The sequence below is a fragment of the Haliotis rufescens genome, unplaced genomic scaffold (genome assembly GCF_023055435.1).
Source record: "Haliotis rufescens isolate VD_foot unplaced genomic scaffold, xgHalRufe1.0.p SCAF_13, whole genome shotgun sequence".
Taxonomy (NCBI): Eukaryota; Metazoa; Mollusca; class Gastropoda; order Lepetellida; family Haliotidae; genus Haliotis; species Haliotis rufescens.
Window position 1 is genome coordinate 33,545,117 of NW_025963813.1, and position 21,252 is coordinate 33,566,368.

At 39.7% G+C, this 21,252-nt stretch overlaps 2 protein-coding genes across 5 annotated transcripts in view; one reads left to right on the top strand and one right to left on the bottom strand.

Moving 5' to 3' along the window:
• LOC124118117 (neuralized-like protein 4) overlaps positions 1–5,089 on the bottom strand; it is a 52,892-nt gene extending 47,803 nt beyond the window's left edge. For all 4 annotated transcript variants that reach the window (XM_048394439.1, XM_048394437.1, XM_048394438.1 and 1 more), the window contains exon 1: positions 4,919–5,089. In XM_048394439.1, the coding sequence (XP_048250396.1) occupies positions 4,919–5,089 (171 nt within the window). The remainder of the gene's footprint in view (positions 1–4,918) is intronic.
• A 2,580-nt stretch (positions 5,090–7,669) lies between these two features.
• LOC124118120 (inhibitor of growth protein 4-like) lies at positions 7,670–21,048 on the top strand. Its single transcript, XM_046480208.2, has 7 exons — positions 7,670–7,752; positions 9,657–9,728; positions 14,674–14,840; positions 16,454–16,565; positions 18,120–18,204; positions 18,471–18,621; positions 19,734–21,048. Exons 1-7 carry the CDS (start codon positions 7,716–7,718, stop codon positions 19,833–19,835), a joined length of 726 nt encoding a protein of 241 aa, XP_046336164.1. The 5' UTR covers positions 7,670–7,715; the 3' UTR covers positions 19,836–21,048.
• The last annotated feature ends 204 nt before the right edge of the window (positions 21,049–21,252 follow it).

Genomic DNA, 21,252 nt, shown 5'->3' on the forward strand with positions numbered 1-21,252 from the left:
CCAATCAACAAGCTTTGAGTGAGTTAGTGAGTGAGTGAGTGAGTGTGTGTGTTTGGTTTTACACCGCTTTTAGCAATATTCCAGCAATATCACGACGGGGGACACCAGAAATGGGCCTCACACATTGTACCCATGTCAGGAATCGAACCCGGGTCTTCGGCGTGACGTGCGAACGCTTTAACCACTAGGCTTTCTGACAGCCCCCAACAAGCTATGACATGATCATATATTTATTTCGTTTATCACAAAACAGTATACATATTTTTTTGAAATAAAGCAAATTGTCATAGTCTAGAAAAACATAACCATTATAACAGAGTTTCATTTGATTCTCAACAAACTGTTACAAGGACTCAATGAATTGGTTGGTTTGTTGTTTAACGCCGCATTCAGCAATATTCCAGCTACATGACGGCAGTCTGTAAATAATCGAGTCTCGACCAGACAATCCAGTGATTAATATCATGATCATCGATCCAAGCAATTGGGATCGAAGGACATGCATCAACCAAGTCAGCGAGCCTGACCACCCGATCCCGTCAGTCGCCTTTTACGACAAGCAGTGACCTTTTACGGCAAGCTTGGGTTGCCGAAGACCTATTCTACCCCGGAATCTTCACAGGTCCATATTGAAATGAAGAATGAGTGAGGATCAGCATCTCATTAAAGTGGTGGTATATTCATCTTTTCATCCTATTTGCCAAAAGAAACTGAGCCTTAGTTATGCTGATTATGTCTTTGTTAATTAATATGAGATTTCATAAATATTCATTGATGTTACCATGGTTACCAAGAATATTTCGCAGTACTGCAGTGGTTCTTATTGATGGAAAGGTGTTTAATTCCATTGCACCAAGTTAAGTTGGCTTCAGCAGGCTCAGTAGGACGGCAAGATATTGACTAAATTTCCATGTCACAAATTTGGTGATTACGAAAATGGTTGTTTGAGACATTGAATATATCATATAGAATTTCAGGTAAATATTTAATGCAGGAAAATGGAGCATGCAGTATTTAATATCAAGTTCTGCATATGCAGTTGTGTATTTGTTCATATAATATTTTATTATGCTTACAAGCCAAATACGACAAATTGTCAACATGTCAGTTTAAACAGGAAAGAAACGGGTTGTACATGTCATACAAAACACAATTTTTAACCTCTTTTTTCATCAAATTTAATTTATTTCATTATCAATGTTTGTATGAATGGAAAATGGATCAAAATCATTCAGTATCATAACTGTGCACTTGTATTTTTTGGTAAGATCAAGCTCAAGTTTGATATCAGTGCATATTACAATGAACAGGAATTTCAGGAATTTCATCCAAGAAAATATTGCATCACAAAATGGTACGACCAAACAATATGAGAGAGTGAATGTTGTTTAATTGCAGTCAGCAATATTTCAACTTACACCTGGAGAACAATAGCATGTAATTAAACATGTCTTGACCCACAAAATACAGCACAGAGATTTTGCAAGGACAAATGGCATCAGGACATTTGCAGGATATTATAGAACTTTGATAGGATATTCTTCAATATGCATATAATTAGAGCTACCAAATTTGAAAATAACTCTTAGGACATTCAGTGAGTGAGTGAGTGAGTAAGTGAGTCTGGTTTAACGCCGCTTTTAACAGTATTTCAGTCATATCACGGCATGTCAGCTTAATGTGGGAGGAAAGCCCGAAGTGATGCAGGTCTCAGACGTTAACCACTTCGGTGAACCCAAGATCACAGGTATGGCGTGCCTAAGGGACGCAACTCTGCACAGCGAATTGCGGCGCCTTAGACGACTGGGCCACCCGTGCCCCCCTTAGGACATTCAGGATGACAATCAGTCAACGTCCTAGAAAACAGAAGGATCTGAAACTTTGTCGTTGGGGTTGTTGATAGCACGACCAACTGTCCACCCAACACAAACAGCCAGGTCTTGTGTCATCATGACACAATCCCTATTGCAGTCAGCTCTTGCAACAACCTGGGAAATTGTGGAAGCTATTCTGTCCAAAAATCACCACAATATTTGAAGTTATTGACAAGACATCTGCAGGCTGCGCCCTAAACTATTGAAACTACCAACCCAAATTTTGCATCATTTCCAGTAGAATTTGTTTCATAATGTGGTGAGGTGAGGTGAAATTGGGTTTAACGTCGCGTCCAAGATTATGATATTGCACTTATATAGCGACGTGCATGCACGTGTGTGTGTTTGTGTGGCTGCTTGTACTAGTCTGGACTGATGCCGATTTATAGTGCTAGCCCACTGAGATACCATGCCGCAGTTTAACATGAATACCCCACTCAGACAAAGTATACTGACTCCGAGCCGACCAGTCCTTGTTTTACCCCCTTAATGCCGAGTGCCAGACAGGGTAACAACAAGTACCATCTTTAAGCGTCTTTTGGTATGACGCGGCCGGGGATCGAACCCCGGACCTTCCGCTCTTCGGGTGGACGCTCTACCCTTAGACCACGGAGGCGGTCTGTCATAATGTGGACCTTTATTAGTCACGATTACTTGACAGAAACAAAATTTTACTAGACTCAGCCTTGGATCAGAAGGACTTCACAGACTGTACCTAGAGGTGTTGTACCATTAACAAAAAAATGGTTACCCATTTATTTTCAAAAGTGAGGCACTGTCTAAGCACTGATAAAATGAACACAGGATGTGCATGGGCCTGCAAAATCTGGCACCAAGAAAGTTAGTTACTCAGTGTAACCAGAGACCATATAATAGAGGGACGGCCCTCCCCAACAGTTTATCACTAACCATCAGTGCTACGGTCCGGCATGTAACTGATACACCCCGACACCCTGCTGTTAACCTCCCTGTACCGCTGCAGATGCGCAATAGATGCGCAGACATTCAAAACTGACCATTCTGGTAGCCACGTAAACAATATTACATAATATCCGGGGCTAGAGTTAATTCCCTTAGCCGAGATTTCACCGACTACGACCAGCAACAATCCAATAAAAGGACATCTCTTAGCGGATCACAAAGATTTTTTATCATATCTCTCATTAGCACATGATCAGTGATAATGGGGTTTGCCAGAGCGAGATGTTTTTTTCAAAGGGAGGCTACTGTTAAATTCCAAAGCAAAGAGGATGATTGTAATTTTACAATCGTTATTTAATATTACCCGATCAGTTTGATATATCAGCATACAAATTATAAGGTATTTCAGGTATAACAGCATAGCATCAACAAGCATGGTACCAGATATATACTAGTATACGTAACCTGTAGTTACGTTTGTAGTTTTCTAAATTGTTTCATCATGGTTTTCTATTCATACCTGATCCATCAAAAACAAACTTTAAAATCTAACCTGGAACAAGGCATGCAACTATTACTATTAAAACAAAACAAAAGATCACAACTCTGACATATGTAGATGTATTTATCATAGAAAAGGACAATAGACCATCTACTTATTTTGCTGAATGACACCTTCACCCGTGTTGCCTCAAACTTCTCTGGCATTATTATAATTTCATAACACAAATATTTCATATAACAGACATTTGATTTTATTTGATGTTTTGATTGTTGTGTAAATACACAAAGTAACTAGTACCTTCATCATATTTACATTATTATGATTGTGTTTAGGCCTAGATCATATAGTTCATAATTAATATTTACATGGCATAAAATAAACAAATAGATTAAATGTAGTCATGATTAATAAAGATAAAATCTACATATGATAACAAACATAAATCATCGTCAAAATATGAAGTTTTCTTCAGCGCGATACGTGATAGAAGCCTAACTGAAACAAAGTTAATATAGATATGTTAAACTTACGAAGAAATAGCGAAAACAATGGCAAAAAAAATATGGATCTTACAAAAGTATTCTAATATAAATAAAAATAAGACTCTTTATAGGATGTTTTAAAAGATATATGCAGACGATAATCACAGACAAAATGCATGTTATGTCGTCTGCTATATATGGCAATTCAACTTAAAATGTATGACTAAAATATGGGTTTGCGCCAAACCTCACAAAAATAACTACTGATCATACCTAAATATCTTTGGTACCACGCAAAAGGGGAAATCGTGATGAATGTAAAATTGTTTATATTAGCACTGATAATCGGAACATATTCGTCTGAAAGCATCTGAAAATTGAGAGTTGTGGTGCAATTATTTCGGAAAAATTCAGATTTAGTCGCATTTCTGGAGACAAAATTTGACATTTCGCAACCGCCCCAGATTTTTCAATGGCACTACACTAATTTTTAACATATCTCCTTTTTATACACCTCGGTAACCAAGGACTTTCATTGCGAATTAGTGGCCGTTCTTGAAAATCACAATTTGCACTTTTGCCGGTTTCACATGTACGTCATTTTTCTCTCTCGGACAAAGACGAAGCGTGATCACAGTCATCAAATACAATAACATTGACCTGCTTCAGGGCATCAACAAGACTGTAATGTTGACAACGTTAAGAATTACATGAGTGTAAATATGTGTTGTAAAATATTTCTTTTGCATGGGAAAACTAGGCGACAACGATGACTGCAGTGAACGCGTTTCTGCTCGCCTCCGGACAGGCTGCGCAGAACAAGCCGTAGCACTGATGGTTTCGCACATAGGCAAGAGTGCCGTCCCTCTATTATATGGTCTCTGGTGTAACCTATCATTTTCATTGTCAAAAAACAGAGTGCACACAGTGTATTGTGCAGTATTCTGACATATCAAACCATACCAGAACCACATTCAATACAACAAGTAAAGCGAACATATTGCTACACAGAGGATATTCGTGACAAGGGCTGGACCAAGTTCTCTACTTGTATTGTAAACAAGAAAGAAATCCAGACTGTGAAAATGTCAAAGTCAAGACTGAAACTTGGCAACCACTATGCAGAAAGCATTAACCTTTTTATCAATTTTGACTTCAAAAATCTGGTTATCCCGCAACGCATCTGCGCTTAGTACAACTCCGTTGTTAAATTCCTGAGTGGGATGGTTTCTCTGGGCGGTACGATTGCCATTGCTCAGTGTGACAAGTGTCCCTGTTCTGCTGTGGAACACTGCCATCGCCGCCATTGTGGTGGAATAGCGATGAACCAGCAAAGCTATTAAACAAAATGTCTTAATGCGTTTATTTTATCATACATCAATTTCTTTCCAATATCAAACGCTATTATAAACAATTATAACTGTGTACTCTTAACAAGTAGTGTCTATTAGATACAATATGTCAATTTTGCAATCCACATAGTTTGCTTTGAGGGTGCAAAAATATGTATAGTGTTCGCCTAACCACTAACATTGTATGCACGGCTTTATGTCAACAGAGGTCCGACAACATACACATGTAGATTTATAATCTACATCACAGGTATTCCACAATTATCATTTTAAAAAATTATTGTTATTATTATCTTGTTTTGTTTTATTTATTGTATGTCGTTATTCAATAGAGTTTATATATACTCAACGTCTGCATTCGACCAGTAAAGAAAAGATCTGCTAACACATGCTGTTATATTCAATCTGGAAAGGCTACATTGGGTAATTACGGAGAGCGTCGTCACACTATTGTTTATTATATATTTTTAATTCTTATTTGTACGGAAGCAGCTCAAATCTATTTGGTTAAGATGATTTATTTGCGTATTTGGAACTCGGAACTCGGCCATGGTGACATCATATACTTCACTTGTTCAAACACCACCCAGACAATATCTTTGAACATCACTATATACTGTGGAGCTAGTGTAGTGGTTAAAGCGTTCGCTGGTCACGCGAAAAGCTCGGGTTCGATTCCCTACAAGGGTAAAATGTGCGAGGCTCATTTCTGGTGTCCCTGTGGTGATATTGCTGGAACATGGCTAAACGCGGCGTAAAACCGTACTCATTGAGAATGTGGTCCAAGTATAGCAGCATTCAGCCCACACATAATTCACCTTTTGTGCAAGGATCCGATAACCGTGAGTTGTTGTCAGCCCCACGCCAGTGCGTTGTAACACCAACATGATATTAAGGCGGGCTGGGCCAATGTGACAATGTGCACGATCTTTGTTACTGCAAACTCCCCTCGCAACGTTAAGTTGGACGCTGTGATATTACTCTAACTTTGTTCCATGAGACGTCAGCCGAACTCATCCACTCATTGTCCTTCCTCTGAAGAACCCGAGATATAACTGGAATATTTTTCAAAGCAGCATTAAACCTGACTCACTCACTCACACACTCACTCCTCTGGAGGACCGGGAAGATCCGGGTTAGAATAGGTCTTCAGTAACCCATGCTTGTTGCAAGAGGCGACTATGCTTGTCGTGAGAGGCGACTAACGGGATCGGGTGGTCAGGCTTGCTGACTTGGTTGATGCATGTCATCGTATCCCAATTGGGTAGATCGATGCTCATGATATTAATCACTGGATTGTCTGGTCCAGACTCGATTATTTGAAGACCGGTGTCATAAAGCTGGAATATTGCTGAGTGCGGCGTTCAACAACAAACAAACAAACAAACACTCTTCTGAAGACGCGTCAGGTCCTTAAAACATGATACTATTGAGTTTGTCAAAACGTGTGGTGTCACCCTGGACAAGTGACTTAGTTCACAATTAATGTGCCTCTGTTCACCAAGTAGGGAACAGGTTCCCGATGTCTGAGGTGGATGTTGAGAAACCTCCAGCGCCCGAAGGCAGTTTGGGTTGTATACTCCCAAGGGAGTTGAGAATCATTACTGGAATGCAAACGGATCCACTGGTCGGGGAACAAATAAAACCGCATTTGAGTAGATACTAGTACCCGGATACCTGTGGTACATAAATGTTTAATAAAATAATATTTATTGCAGCGTGTCGAAACTTCACCAAATCGGCGAAAGCGACACCATATATAATAAGATACATCAGGGAATCCAGGGAAAGGAAGGCTCGTTCAGTTTACATTCACCAAACACTTGTCTCAGCTTGTTTACATAAACGCTTACATCGTATATATTACCATCCAATACACAATCTCACTGTACATCTGTTCCACAGAGGAAAACAACAAAAACGATACTTTAAAAAGCACATACCTTCTTTCCTCCCCAACACATTCTCACATATAAGCCTGAACTACATCTGACATATATATTTACAATCAATCTGGTTTTACAAAGTACATGCAATATATAGCATTTTTATTTTGAATTTGTTTCTGAACTGATGTTTAACGCCTGGATATCGTGTTTTCAATGAGTTTTTTTCTCTCTCAAAAAGTCGCCAAAGACATTATATCCATATTAATATGCAACCATCCATATATTATGCAACCAAACTATATATTTAAAGCTTACAGGTCAGCATTTTTCTCACATACTTATAGCCGAGATGGTTTGCTCTAGGGACATGCTTCATCAACGATGTGGACCTATCACCGTTGTTAGAAGATGACAGTGCTGGGGGTCAATATAATGTTATATAATGAGATAATCTTATGACTCCCAGATGGAATGTATCTGGAAACGATTCACCTTTCTCCTATTGCATATCCAGTGTGAATACATCATTCGATAAAACAAATCCGGGGCAAACACGAAAGGCGTCGTTTGTGTGGGTTTGACTGTACACTATATTGTCAGCAGCAGGTCGTATAACGGTATCCCGTATAACGGTTGACGTCAGGAATACATTATCACAAACTTCACTCGACCTTGACACTTGCTCCAGAAAAATGGCGACTGCAATGTATTTGGAGCATTATTTGGACAGTAAGTATTCACCTGTCATCGGTTATTTCTAACTCGGATTTTGCATAATGGTGACACAACATATGATAACACAATTTATATGTCATTTTAGTCCCACGTGCACTAAAAACCTATTGTCTTTGTCAGGAAAGCAGTGTCAAAACTTTTTAAATGGACCCGCGTCGGTCTTAAAATTTGGCGCAATATGTCACTTTTTTCATCGTCCGAGATTAAAGATCAAATCAAAGACAAAACATTTCAATTTGAGAATTAGGTGGCCTGACTCTCCGTCTCATGAAATGCATATAGAAATATTACACAACTGCATCCGAATTGAATGACATTTACTGTTATTTTATGACTTTTTGGAAACCTGCCAAATACGTCGGAACTCGGTCGTCGTCGTAAACTGTGTAAACAATGTAAGGCGAGTGAAACCCTACAGACAGAACAGTGATAAAAGACTTCACGTGTTCATATTCTGGGCTGAGTTTGAGATATGTTAAACCCCCTTATGAATATAGTCTAAACAAACGTAATCATGGTAATGGAGAAAAGTAGTAAAATCGTTGTATCACTGTTACTGTTGTATAGTGTTTATTTGGAGTTTGGCTAAAACCTGATGCAGTTCCCACAAAGCTGATGGGAAATATCGTAAGCATGTAAGACAGCTGGACATTTCTTGCTCTGGATAAGTAACTCATAATAAACTAGTCCTTAATAGAACTCACACACTCTGGAAACCTTTAGATGCATGATTTTTAATGTAGAAGATTTTCAATGGGATGGTCAGATGTCATGTCATGCAAATACAAAATGATTTTCATATGAAATTTTGTATGAATTGCCATTGGAGCACAGGTTACAAAACTTGAGAGTCGGTTATTTTGCACTTACAAATAAAAAAACTGGTGGATAATTTGACAAAATGCAATATCAATATTTGGTAAGGTCAGTTTAATATTGTCAGTACTGAAACACTGTTCCAGGGTTTTACCTTGACCTACAAAACTGGGGACCTCCATTTATTAATTTCAAGGGTTCTTTCAGGAAATATGAGGGTCCTGTTAAATAAAATATTTGTTGCCAGACATACCACTCAAAAGAAGTAATATTATAATATAGTTAATATATCCTGTAATATAAAAGAATTGGGTTGTCTTGAACTTCTTTTGAGTAGTATATTTGTAAGGTAGTAAGTAACTGTGATATTTTAAACCAGTACTCCAAGGTACTATGCCATCAATCCCTGTCAAATAATATCACATCAAACAATGTCCAGAGCTCCAGATAAGCTTTTGGTGTTGTGGGTATTTTACCCATGCATTTTAAAATCATTGGGTATCAGTAATTCTATCTGGGTATTCAAATTTCTGTTACCCACTAGTTTTTTCACCTGTGGGTATTTAAGTTAAATATTTTAAAACACTATTCATCTAGTTCCTGCAAACAGTTGTCGTGGGGGTTCGAGAGCTGTATAGGACTCAAAAATACCACAATACTTCCACAAGAAAGTGTGGTGGCAAATGATCATGATGTAACTGTCATCGTGGAGTTTGGCAAGGTTGACGGAATCTCCGTATATAATTTCAAAATAAGTTGCTGATTTGCTAATCGAATACGCAGGGTTACTTCACAATATTTTGATGATACGCACTAGTTTAATTTTTGTAGTGTATCTGTAATGTTCGTTGCATATTTGATACGCTTGAATTTTATTTCACTGCGTATTTCTGCATTTCTGATGCGTATTTTACGCAGATACGCAGCTTATCTGGAGCTCTGAATGTCTCTTCAATACTTTGGTCATTAAAACTGGACTCAAAATGTTACTTCTTTTTATTGTCGTGATCAGTCTGAAGTACTAAGAGGTTCAATGCGTCAACCAAAAAGAGATTTTTACAAACAGTTTCTTCATCTTTCAGGTCTGGAGTCCTTACCATCAGAGCTCCAGAGAAATTTCAACCTTATGCGAGATCTGGACCAGAGGTCACAAGGTAAGGAGAGCTTCAGATTGTTTTGATAATCAAGTTTTGACAAGTTACTCCAGTTTCTTAATCCAATGCAGATTTGAGTCAATTCTGCTGCAAGGTAATTGTATGTAATATAGGCTGGCCAAACACTTCTCCTTTTGAATGTTAGGAACCTGCTTTTCCTTTTTGGGTTCAACCGCCTCCGTGGTCAAATGGTAGAGCGTCCGCCCAGAGAGCGGGAGGTCCGGGGTTCGATCCCCAGCCGCGTCATACCAAAAGAAGTTAAAAGATGGTACTTGTTGTTACCCTGTCTGGCGCTCGACATTAAGGGGCTAAAACAAGGACTGGTCGGCTCAGAGTCAGTATACTGTGTCTGAGTGGGGTATTCATGTTAAACTGCGGCATGGTCTCTCAGAGAGCTAGCACTATAAATCGGCATCAGTCCAGACGAGTACAAGCAGCCACACATATACACGTGCATGCACGTTGCTATATAAGTGCAATAATCTTGGACGCAACGTTAAACCCCATTTCACCTCACCCCACCTCACCTCCTGTTTGGGTTCAGAGTTTGCTATTGTGGTATGTCCACTATCCAGGGTTAGACAATATGCAACACTGACTCATGAAGACACTAAGCAAACATGATAAAGCAAATATTGAATGGTGCATTGACTGAACAGAATTGTCACCTGATAACTGTGTATAAACATGATAAACCCCAGGGATACAGTGCTAGATTAGGAAACTAACAAAACTAACATATTTACTTTACTCCTCTAGTCCTCATAATGATAACATAATTAGCAAAACCCTTAAACTAGTCCTTTGATTGATACCTTAACTGTCGGGAATCGGAATGACACTTTGTCCTTGAATTAGAGTGAGTGAGTATGGTTTTATGCTGCTTTTAGCAATATTCCAACAATATCACGGCAGGGGACACCAGAAATGGGCTTCACACATTGTACCCATGTTGGGAAGCGAACCGGGTCTTTGGCGTGACGAGCAAACGCTTTAACCACTAGGCTACCCGACTGCCCCCCTTGCATTAGAGTTCCCATGATTTATCCAAAGCTGACATGACATATTTTTTCTGAGTTACGCTGCAACCATGTGTAGTTAAGAAGCCAGGTTCGCTGAAAATGTCTACCTTTCCCAGGTTTTCTGCCGTTCCTCCGTCTGTCACTGTCATTCTGTGTATGGCTGACATAACGTGTGTTCAGTGATTCTGCGATTCTGGGCTCATTTGAAGCAGTAACATCTTTGGCTGCATCAGGACTAGGACTACTGCATATGCAAAAATGTGTAAACTCTATTCTGATTGGATCATTTGTGATGTTCAGCCAATGAAAGGCGCTGATAGTAAATTGAGATGCTTAAGGTAAAGGAAATGATGACATTTACATCAAATAATAGAAACCCAAACTACATGAATGCACCCGATGTTCCCATGACCATAAATATCATGTGCCAGTCAATGAAATACTGCGAGAATACTGCAAGACCGCTGCCTCAACAGAACACTGTCATATATTCATCATTTTCCATGGGTTGTACACATGTTGTCATGGTGGGACGATAACCTGATGCATCTGTGGATTGCAATCGATCACAGTCACGCACTATGTAAAAATGATTGATTCTGACCTCAAATGTTTGCTTTAATAACTGTTCCACTAAACACTAATTACTAGTGCTAGTTAATAGCGAAAACATACATATTTTCAGTTGTTGCGCCATATCAGTAACCTGACACTGCCAACTGTAAATCATCAGTGTGCCAGGTATTTGGCCATCCTGTCTATGAAAAAGATGGCTTATTCACAACAGATAAGAGCACATGCAAGTATCGTGATACACATAGAATCGTGAGTAAGGTATCATGATACGTATCGGATTGCACAGTTGGTGTATCGTCCCAGCCCGAATAGGTTGTAGTGTATTTATTAGGGCTGTTACGATTCACTCGCGTATTCGGTGAATCAAACCATATCCATTCATCATGTTCATGAATTGAATTCGTTATTCGTGTCCACATGCAAGCATGTGCATTTACATAAAAAATACCCGTATTACATATTTTATGCATAGATTTCTTCAAAAGACAACACTCTTATACTATTTAATTTGACAGTATTGTGGTCACTGGTCATTGTCACATTTGAGCAGATACCATGTCAAACAATTTATGTTGTTATTGCCTCACTGAATATAACAAATAATACATCAACTGCTGACTTGTTATTGTATTTCGTGAATTAATATTGGTATTCATTACCCTATATTCATGATACTAATCGTGTCCGCCTCATAGCATGCATAGTGTATTCGTTGCAGCCCTAGTATTTATGTGAAAAAATACTTATCACTGACTTCACACAATAACAATTGTCAAAATATATTTTTATGAAACGAATGTGTTTTTTAAGTGTGCCCTCAGCATGCCCTGAGGGCTTTATAGCAGCAGCAAAAGGTTGAATCCTCTACACATACCGGTACAAATTGTGAATGGACGAAAATAATTTAAACTGCGAGTCCTGTTGGACACAAGAAAGTATGTGACTTGTATTTCACTGATAACAGGCCCAGCAATGGTAAATGTTTTTTTTATAGACACTCTTGAGTTTAAGAAAATAAGACTTTAAAAAAAAACCTTCCAAATTTGGGACAAGATAATAATATATTCCTAATTTGCTTGCCAAGGTCCCTTAGTTTGAAGCCTTAGATTATTCCCTACATTAAGTATTTTGCCATTTGTCGTTGGCTTTTTAGTCAAGAAATTTCTAACCCTGAACCAAATTTTGCTAATTAGGTGTAAGGGGGCACGGGTGGCCCAGTCGTCTAAGGCGCCGTGATTCGCTGTGCAGAGTTGCATCCCTTGGGCATGCCAGAAACCTATGATTGTGGGTTCGAATATCCCTGTTCGCCCCGATTATGTTTCTAGGTTTGTCAGCAGCATACCCGTGCTCGTGGGTTTCACCGAAGTGGTAAACGTCTGAGACCTGCATCACTTCGGGCTTTCCTCCCACATTTAGCTGACATGCCGTGATATAACTGGAATACTGTTAAAAGCGGCGTTAAACCCAACTCACTCACACACTGATTCTTCTGACTCATGGATAAAGTCACAGACAGAGACTGCAGGGTGACTCTTGTTGTCATACACTGAGTATATCAGAGGTGGTGGTACCAGGGACTATCTAGACTGATTCTTCTGACTAGTGGATAAAGTCACAGACAGAGACTGCAAGGTGACTCTTGTTGTCATACACTGAGTATATCAGAGGTGGTGGTACCAGGGACTATCTAGACTGATTCTTCTGACTAGTGGATAAAGTCACAGACAGAGACTGAAGGGTGACTCTTGTTGTCATACACTGAGTATATCAGAGGTGGTGGTACCAGGGACTATCTAGACTGATTCTTCTGACTAGTGGATAAAGTCACGGACAGAGACTGCAGGGTGACTCTTGTTGTCATACACTGAGTATATCAGAGGCGGTGGTACCAGGGACTATCTAGACTGATTCTGCGGGGCATATTGGACCCCAAGTCTTCAAGTTAATCATGTTGATACCATTAGTAAAGTTATGATATATAATATGGCTTTGTAGAGGTGACATGTTCAGGACCAATTAAGAGGAAGAAGTTTAAATCAGCTTTAGAAATTGGCACGAGTCCTATGGGCCTTGCCAAACTGCCCAATAGTTAAGGTATCATAAGGACTAGTAGAACTTTTTCCCTTTTTAAGTGTTTCGCTCTGTTATCATTATGAGGACTAGTGGACTAAAACTGTTAGTTTCTATCGCTGTAAATGCTAAGTTTTACATTATAACTTTGAATTCAATTTTCAAAAATGATGTTAAAATGCCATTGAATTTAGGAAAATATTACCTTTAACCCCCAAAATAAAATAACCATTTTTTCTCAACATGCCTGTCAGGGCGCTTAGTTCTGAAGCCTCCATGAATCCAGGGGGGCTGATAGTGACGTGACTCAGGATCCCAACAACAAAACGACTGTGTACACTGCATTAGAAAATCAATATGATGAGTCAACATGTTTATTTGCCCGCGGAGGAGGCTCACTCTGCCAGTGCTAACAAAATTCTTCAGGCTTTCCATGGTTACAGCTTAGCAATAGACCGCTAGCCCTCGTCACTTGTCTGATGTTGAAAATGTTTAATGGTATCCTTGTATGTTGTCTCTATCATCATTTGCATATTGTCAAACACTGACCAGGATACCATTAACATTAGCAGGGATTTATCTAGAATTACCCAGAGGGTGATAGTTGGCTGAAGTCTAAAGCAAATATCAGGAACAATTTAAAAAAATAATAGAATTATGGATTTAACAAGTCGCATTTTTGTAGTGAGTGAGAGTGTGAGTTTTGGGGTTTATTTAGCTATATTCCAGCAATATCACGTCTGGGGACACCAGAGATGGGCTTCCCACATTGTGCCCATGTGGGAATTTGAACCCGGGGCGGTCGGGTAGCCTAGTGGTTAAAGCGTTCGCTCGTCACGCCGAAGACCCAGGTTCGATTCCCGACATGGGTACAATGTGTGAAGCACATTTCTGGTGTCCCCCACCGTCATATTGCTGGAATATTGCTAAAAGCGGCGTAAAACCATACTCACTTACTTACTTACTTAATAACTAAAGACATGGCTTTCAGAGGACCAGTACACAAGAAGATCGTATAATGTGCAGTTTGACTCTCTTTTTTTTGGCATTGACTGGAATATTAGCCTGATTAAATACCCCTAAATTTAAACATGTTAAGAAAATAAGGAATTTCAAGAAAATATCAATCCTTAAAAAATTCTTATTTTTTCCCCAATTTGTCTGCCATGGGGATTTCAGTTTGAATCCGAGGTACATTACTTATTAGACAAAGTGACTTGGGTTGCCAATGTGCTTTCAGTTTTCATACATTGGACTTCTTGTTGCCATGGTTACAGAGCTACTGAAGCAGATTGACCAGCTGGCGGAAGAGTACCTGGACAATGTTCGGGGGATGGTGCCTGAGAGGAGGACGGACCATCTGGACAGCATCACCAAGCTGTTCTCCAAGAGCAAGGAGTTCGGGGACGACAAGGTCCAGCTGGCCATGCAGACCTATGAAATGGTATTATGTCACTGCAGGGTTAGAACTAAACTCAAAAGCTTTACTAATACTAGCCCGGGGGAAGATAAATGCCCTTGTAATGTTAAAACACTCCCGGGAAATGTGAAAATGTTTACTCACCCACAAGAATTTGTACTAGCCCTGGGCTAGTGGGCTAGTGTCAAGTTCTAACCCTGGTCACTGTCTGAATCTTGTCTGAAGTAGACTTTCATTTAGTCTCCGAAATGAAAGAATTGCTTTTAAGTCAGAGCTACAGATAAGCAGCGTATTTGCGTAAAATACCCCCCCCCCCCCCCCCCCCCCCAAATATTCAAAACCCTATTACTTTCAATTAACTTGCGTGCAAAAACGCATGCAATGAAAAACTCAAATGTATAAAAACAACACTCGTAAATACCCAATGAAGCTTTTCCAGCATGCGTACAAAGGAGCTATTTTCTGAAACAATAGTACAAGCTAATTTAGTAAAGCCTATATATTTAGAACAGTTATATACATCAAAAACATTATTTCATTTTTTTAAATCCTAAAATGTTCACTAATTTTAGGAAAAACCCAAAAGAGTGATGAATAGATGAGTGAAAAAATATTGGTTACCCAATGAAAAATGTAATAACCCAATTAAAATGAAAACCTAGAGTAAAAACTCAGTTGCTTAAAAAGTTATTGGAAGCTCTGTCAAATAGAAATTAGAAAGGAGCAGCAGATCTTAATTTTATGGAAATGTAGAAAGTACTGTAGATAGGATCTGATGTATTTTCTCAGGGTTTGTATGGGGACTACCTCTGAATGTGACTCTTACATATTTTATGATGGACAAAAAGTGGGTGAGGGGTTGCTTGTCCCAGTGGTCCCGGTAGGTTTTTGTACAGTGCATGCAGAAATAAAATAATAAATTTTCAATTCAAATATTTCGCGTGTGAAGTTTTTATTTCAATAAAATCTGTACTAGTACAGCTAATAATTATGACCAAGCTTTAACTTATGGTCCAGTTTTGATATAATGAATGTTCCATCATTAATAAAATAAATATGACTGTTGTTAGCACATGCCCAGGTGTGGAAGTTTTCTTCTGTCGCTCTGTTTATGATCGTTTGTATTACCGACTATTACTTGTAAGCTGGGCTCTGATTGGATGAAACGAACGACTTACGGGGAATTCCATCGATAGTAACGAATTATGTCCTGTGTCTGAGATTAGTTATTCCGTTGCCCAAAGACCATATATGGAAATATAAGCGATTAAAAGCGCCATCTGGCCACAGTTTATTTTTAGCAATGGGAATTTCCAGGTTTTGATTTATTTTGTCTGAACATCGTAAGCAGGCTATCAGCTTTGAATAGTTTTTTATTTTATGGTATTAATACAAAATGAAGTATATCACAATCTGTGCGTGCCAAACATGCATGCAAAATATTTTGTGTGTGTTTATATGACTTTAATGTGTGAAAAACGCAGGTTTCTTCGTTAACGCGAACACTGTTGTCCTTGTGATTGTTGTTCATAGCATAGCACATGGCAGTTTAACAGATGCTTTTCTTTGTTTGACCTGAAGTATGCTTGTGGCTGAATACTCAGGATTGTTACCTGTGACATCTGACTGTCTTGTAGGTGGACAAGCACATCAGGAAGCTGGACGCTGACCTGGCCAGATTCGAAGCAGATCTGAAGGACAAGACATCATCCAGCTCACGAGGCCATGATCATGACATGGGCAAGAAAAGTAGGCCGATGCTAATCCCATGATGCTGGTGTTTGACGTCAGTAAAATTTCATAGCAATTTGGTTATAGTGTATACCGGGGCTTAGTGTGTATCTTGTGGATGACGTGACAGTGTAGATTGTTGTTCATGTATTGCTGTGCTGTCAATTATCAGTAGAAGTAAGTGGGAGGTCTGTAGATGTCAGTAAATAGCTTAGTTCAGGCCTCAACATGCTCAGGGGCGGTCGGGTAGCCTAGTGGTTAAAGCATTCGCTCGTCACGCCGAAGACCCTGGTTCAGTTCTCCACTCACTCACTCACTCACTCACTCACTCACTCACTCAAAGCTGCGACTAAAACGGTCGCCAATGTGACCTAAATTTCAGTTTGTCTACTGTCTAAAATTCAGAGGTCGCCAAATGACTACCTTGAAAAATGTCTTGTGTCGAATATATTCTATTGCTTCACATACTGGTATGTGGACACAAAATTAAATAACAGCTGATTGTGGAAAACATTGTCTCCTAATAATTGTACTTGCGAATAATTCCTCCAGAAATATATAAATATTAATGTAATTAGTATTTTATATTCAGTTGACAAAGCTCATTGGATAAGCAAGGATGTACCTATATAATGTAGTGACAAATTGCACCATTGCTCGAGTTACAAATAACAAAAATCAAGTACAGTTCCACTAATATACAATTCCAAGACCATTGCTATGACTTGTACATATTATATTTAGTTATTTAATATAATAATATAATTACAAATGTTTTTGGCTTCATACACTTTTGGCTTGACTTCTGGATTTTACCAGTGGCTTCCTGAAAAAAAATACTTGTAGTCATATACAAGCTACATGGAAAAACTTTGAGGCCTGTAGTCCAGTTTCTGTAAGGTTTGTCATTACCGTATTTGATGTAATAAGCGCCCACGGCGATATTTGCTAATATATTGGCTATATTAGCACCCCTTCCAATTGATCAAGGGGGCACGGGTGGCCCAGTCGTCTAAGGCGCCGCGATTCCCTGTGCAGAGTTGCGTCCCTCGGGCACGCCAGAAACCTATGATTGTGGGTTCGAATCCCGGTTCGCCCCAATTATGTTTCTAGGTTTGTCAGCACCATACCCGTGCTCGTGGGTTTCACCGAAGTGGTAAACGTCTGAGACCTGCATCACTTCGGGCTTTCCTCCCACATTAAGCTGACACGCCGCGATATAACTGGAATATTGTTAAAAGCGGCGTTAAACCCAACTCACTCACTCACTCACTCCAATTGATCAATGTACACAAGACTTATTTATTCGCGTATAATATGCACTTGTGTGTTATATGCACCCTTAATTATAGGCGAATAAATTCTGGAAACATATATCTGACGTATATAAACATTTCAGGCTGTCAGCATAAACCACGAAACTCTGTTTTTTTCACCAAAATAATATTCTAATAAGAGCCCCCTATTTCTAATTTTGAGAGCGCCCTGAGTGCTTATTATGTCGAATATGGTATTTCTTGTTGATGATCATGTTGAAGAGAGCAACTTTTTATATAAAGATATTGTTTTCAGACAAGGACAAAGAAAAGAAGAGGAAGAAGAAGGAAGAGTTTGAGGATGAAATTCCTAAGAAGAAAAAGAAGAAGGGACAGTTATTGTAAGATCATTTGTTTGAGAGAAAAACATGTATGATACATTAACATATACATTCAGAAAAATGGTCATGCTAAGGGGAGGCAACCTTTGACACATGGGAGAAGTGTCGTGGAATTTATTTTCAAGTTTAATAAAAGGATGTTGCTCTGGGATTCATATTTAGAACTATTTAGTGCTATAACCTAAAGACCATCATTTTGATAGTTGTAACAAACATTGACAAGACAAGGAACTATATTTATGGTGTGTGATTTGTTTTGATTTCAGGCCAGTTGAAGCAGATCCTCCACTCCCTCCGTTCCCATCGATCACCCACCCGTCCGACGTCCTGGACATGCCTGTCGACCCCAACGAGCCCACGTACTGCCTGTGTCACCAGGTGTCGTACGGAGAGATGATTGGATGTGACAACGCTGATGTGAGTAGACCACTGTGTGTTTTGTAGGGACTGATGCCGGTGGGTTATTGTGGCCTGGGGGGCACGGGTGGCCCAGTCGTCTAATGCACCGCGATTCGCTGTGCAGAGTTGCGTCCCTTGGGCACGCCAGAAACCTATGATTCTGGGTTCGAATCCCGGTTCGCCCCGATTATGTTTCTAGGTTTGTCAGCACCTTCCCCGAGCTCGTGGGTTTCACCTAAGTGATAAACGTCTGAGACCTGCATCACTTCAGGCTTTCCTCCCACATTAAGCTGACACGCCGCGATATAACTGGAATACTGTTAAAATCGGTGTTAAACCAAACTCACTCACTCACTCACTTTTGTGGCCTGAGAGTTCTGAGGCAGAATCCGTCCCAAATACTCTGTTTACTTTAGGGGTGGAGTAGATTGTCATATTAACAGCATGTGTTTGAATATGTCTTTAAAATCAGATGTTTACTGTCGATACCCAGGTGGCCCAGTCGTTTAAGGCGCTGCAATTCACTGCGTCCCTTGGGCACGCCAGAAACCTATGATTCTGGGTTCGAATCCCGGTTCGCCCTAATTATGTTTGTAGGTTTGTCAGCACCATACCCGTGCTTGTGGGTTTCACTGAGGTGGTAAACATCTGAGACCTGCATCACTTCGGGCTTTCCTCCCACAATAAGCTGACATGCCGTGATATAACTGGAATAATGTTAAAAGTGGCGTTAAACCAAACTCACTCGCCTACTCACTGTCGATACCTCTGTCCAGGAAGGTCTGACAAGCCATTCCTTGAAGGTCATGTCAGGAGGACCATGAGCGCACTTTGACTGCCCAATCCAATCTCATAAAAATCTGATCTTAATTCTCGCTATCGCTAAACAAAGATCTGAGGACATCCCATGAAGGGTCACGTCAGAACAACCTTTCAACCAACCAATCAGAGCGTCACTTACCAGATCATGAAAGTGACAGTCGGAATGAGTTGCAGTGCCCCATTGAGTGGTTCCACTTGTTTAGGTTGCTGATCCTTGTAAAACCGAGTCAATTCTGTTGCAGTGCCCCATTGAGTGGTTCCACTTGTTAAAGTTGCTTCATTGTAAAACCGAGTCTATTCTGTTGCAGTGCCCCATTGAGTGGTTCCACTTTGCCTGTGTTGGACTGACCACCAAGCCGAAGGGGAAGTGGTATTGCCCCCGTTGTCAAGAAGAAAGAAAGAAGAAATGATCACTGATCTTCGTCCACATGAAAACAGCATTGGTTCATTTCATTGTTTTACTTAAGTCACAGATTTTAATGTTTCATATTACGGAGAGAGCAAGCAACCCTCTGCTGACCAGTGTGCCAAGTTGTTCAACCACTCCACGAACCTGGTCTCACCCAGGTTATAGGGCAGTGGAGAATCAGAACAAGGGGACAGATTTTAGATGAAAGAAAACACGATTTATTCTTTTTATTTGCTTCAGGTTCAAGGGGATCTTTTATTTCACTGATTGACGTTTGATTTAATGAAAGAAATGAATTGAAGTGATATGAATGCATGGATAGTTTGATTCTGTGGGGCATTTTGAGTTTCCATGGCAATGTGAGAAAAGCATATGTGATGGATGGATGCCCCAAGCCTTGCTGTGCTGCAGTTGAAGTGATGCATTTTCTAGTCTTGTTTGCCTTGCATTGTAGTGTAATAATTACATAGTGACAATCAGTGGTAATATTGATGCTAGGACACATGCTGTTCATCGTAACTCAAACATTCCATTCAGTTATTTAACATATTCACCGAATCTTTTCCTGTATCATCGTGATCATGCTCATATTAGTTCGTGATTGGTTAGTTAATCAGGAAAATTTAACTGAATTATCCTATTTTGCCTCTTCATTTTGACTTCACGCTGACACTACGCAGAGGTGGTAAGGGGGGATAACTCATTCTTCTCAGCATTATATCAAGTGGTTCTAATTATGCAAAATGTGGAACATAACAAATACCTACTCACCCGCAGGACGATGTCTGTAGTTTGCTTCTGGGGAGTTTGTCAGTGCCTGCTATTCTCCTTAGTAGGTTTTGAAATGATTTTTTCTTGCCTGCGTTCAATTTGGAGCCAGTCTATGTTGATACGACGTCAAGAGACCAAACGACGGTCTAGCTAGAGGTGGAAAGATGTATCACACTATTATATCATTATTCAGTCCAATCTATTTTTGTACTTTCAATGGATGAATGAGTGACAGAAGAACACTATTTAGTGTGGGGTTCATTTAGGGTTGCAGCATGTTCATTCTTTCCTAATACATTATTAACCTGTACACATTTTCTACATGGATTTTCGCATCGTGTACACAACTACCCATTCTAAACAATTGAAGGTTGTCAATGTTCTACGGTGTACCATCTTCCTGAGGCAAGGGTGTTAACTGACTTTAAAAGTCCAGTTTCCACCCTTGCCGAACTAGGCTGATATTCCTGGGCTCGATCGTAGCACCACAAGTGGCTATTACGAGTTATGTTCCTTCTATGCCTCTCCTATGGACCAATTAGATTCCACCTCTCGTATCACTTGCATTTGTTTCAAACAAAACGGTGGCGCCCAGTCAAGACGATCTGATCGATAATCAAGATCTATATTGTGATAAAACGAGTCTT

What these genes read in the sequence shown, in the direction of transcription:
- LOC124118120 (XM_046480208.2), top strand. Translation starts at nt 7,716, where the DNA reads ATGGCGACTGCAATGTATTTGGAGCATTATTTGGACA. An exon ending in CCATGCAGACCTATGAAATG is followed by an intron (nt 14,841 to 16,453) that starts GTATTATGTCAC and finishes ACTGTCTTGTAG; the next exon opens with GTGGACAAGCACATCAGGAA. An exon ending in TTGGATGTGACAACGCTGAT is followed by an intron (nt 18,622 to 19,733) that starts GTGAGTAGACCA and finishes ATTCTGTTGCAG; the next exon opens with TGCCCCATTGAGTGGTTCCA.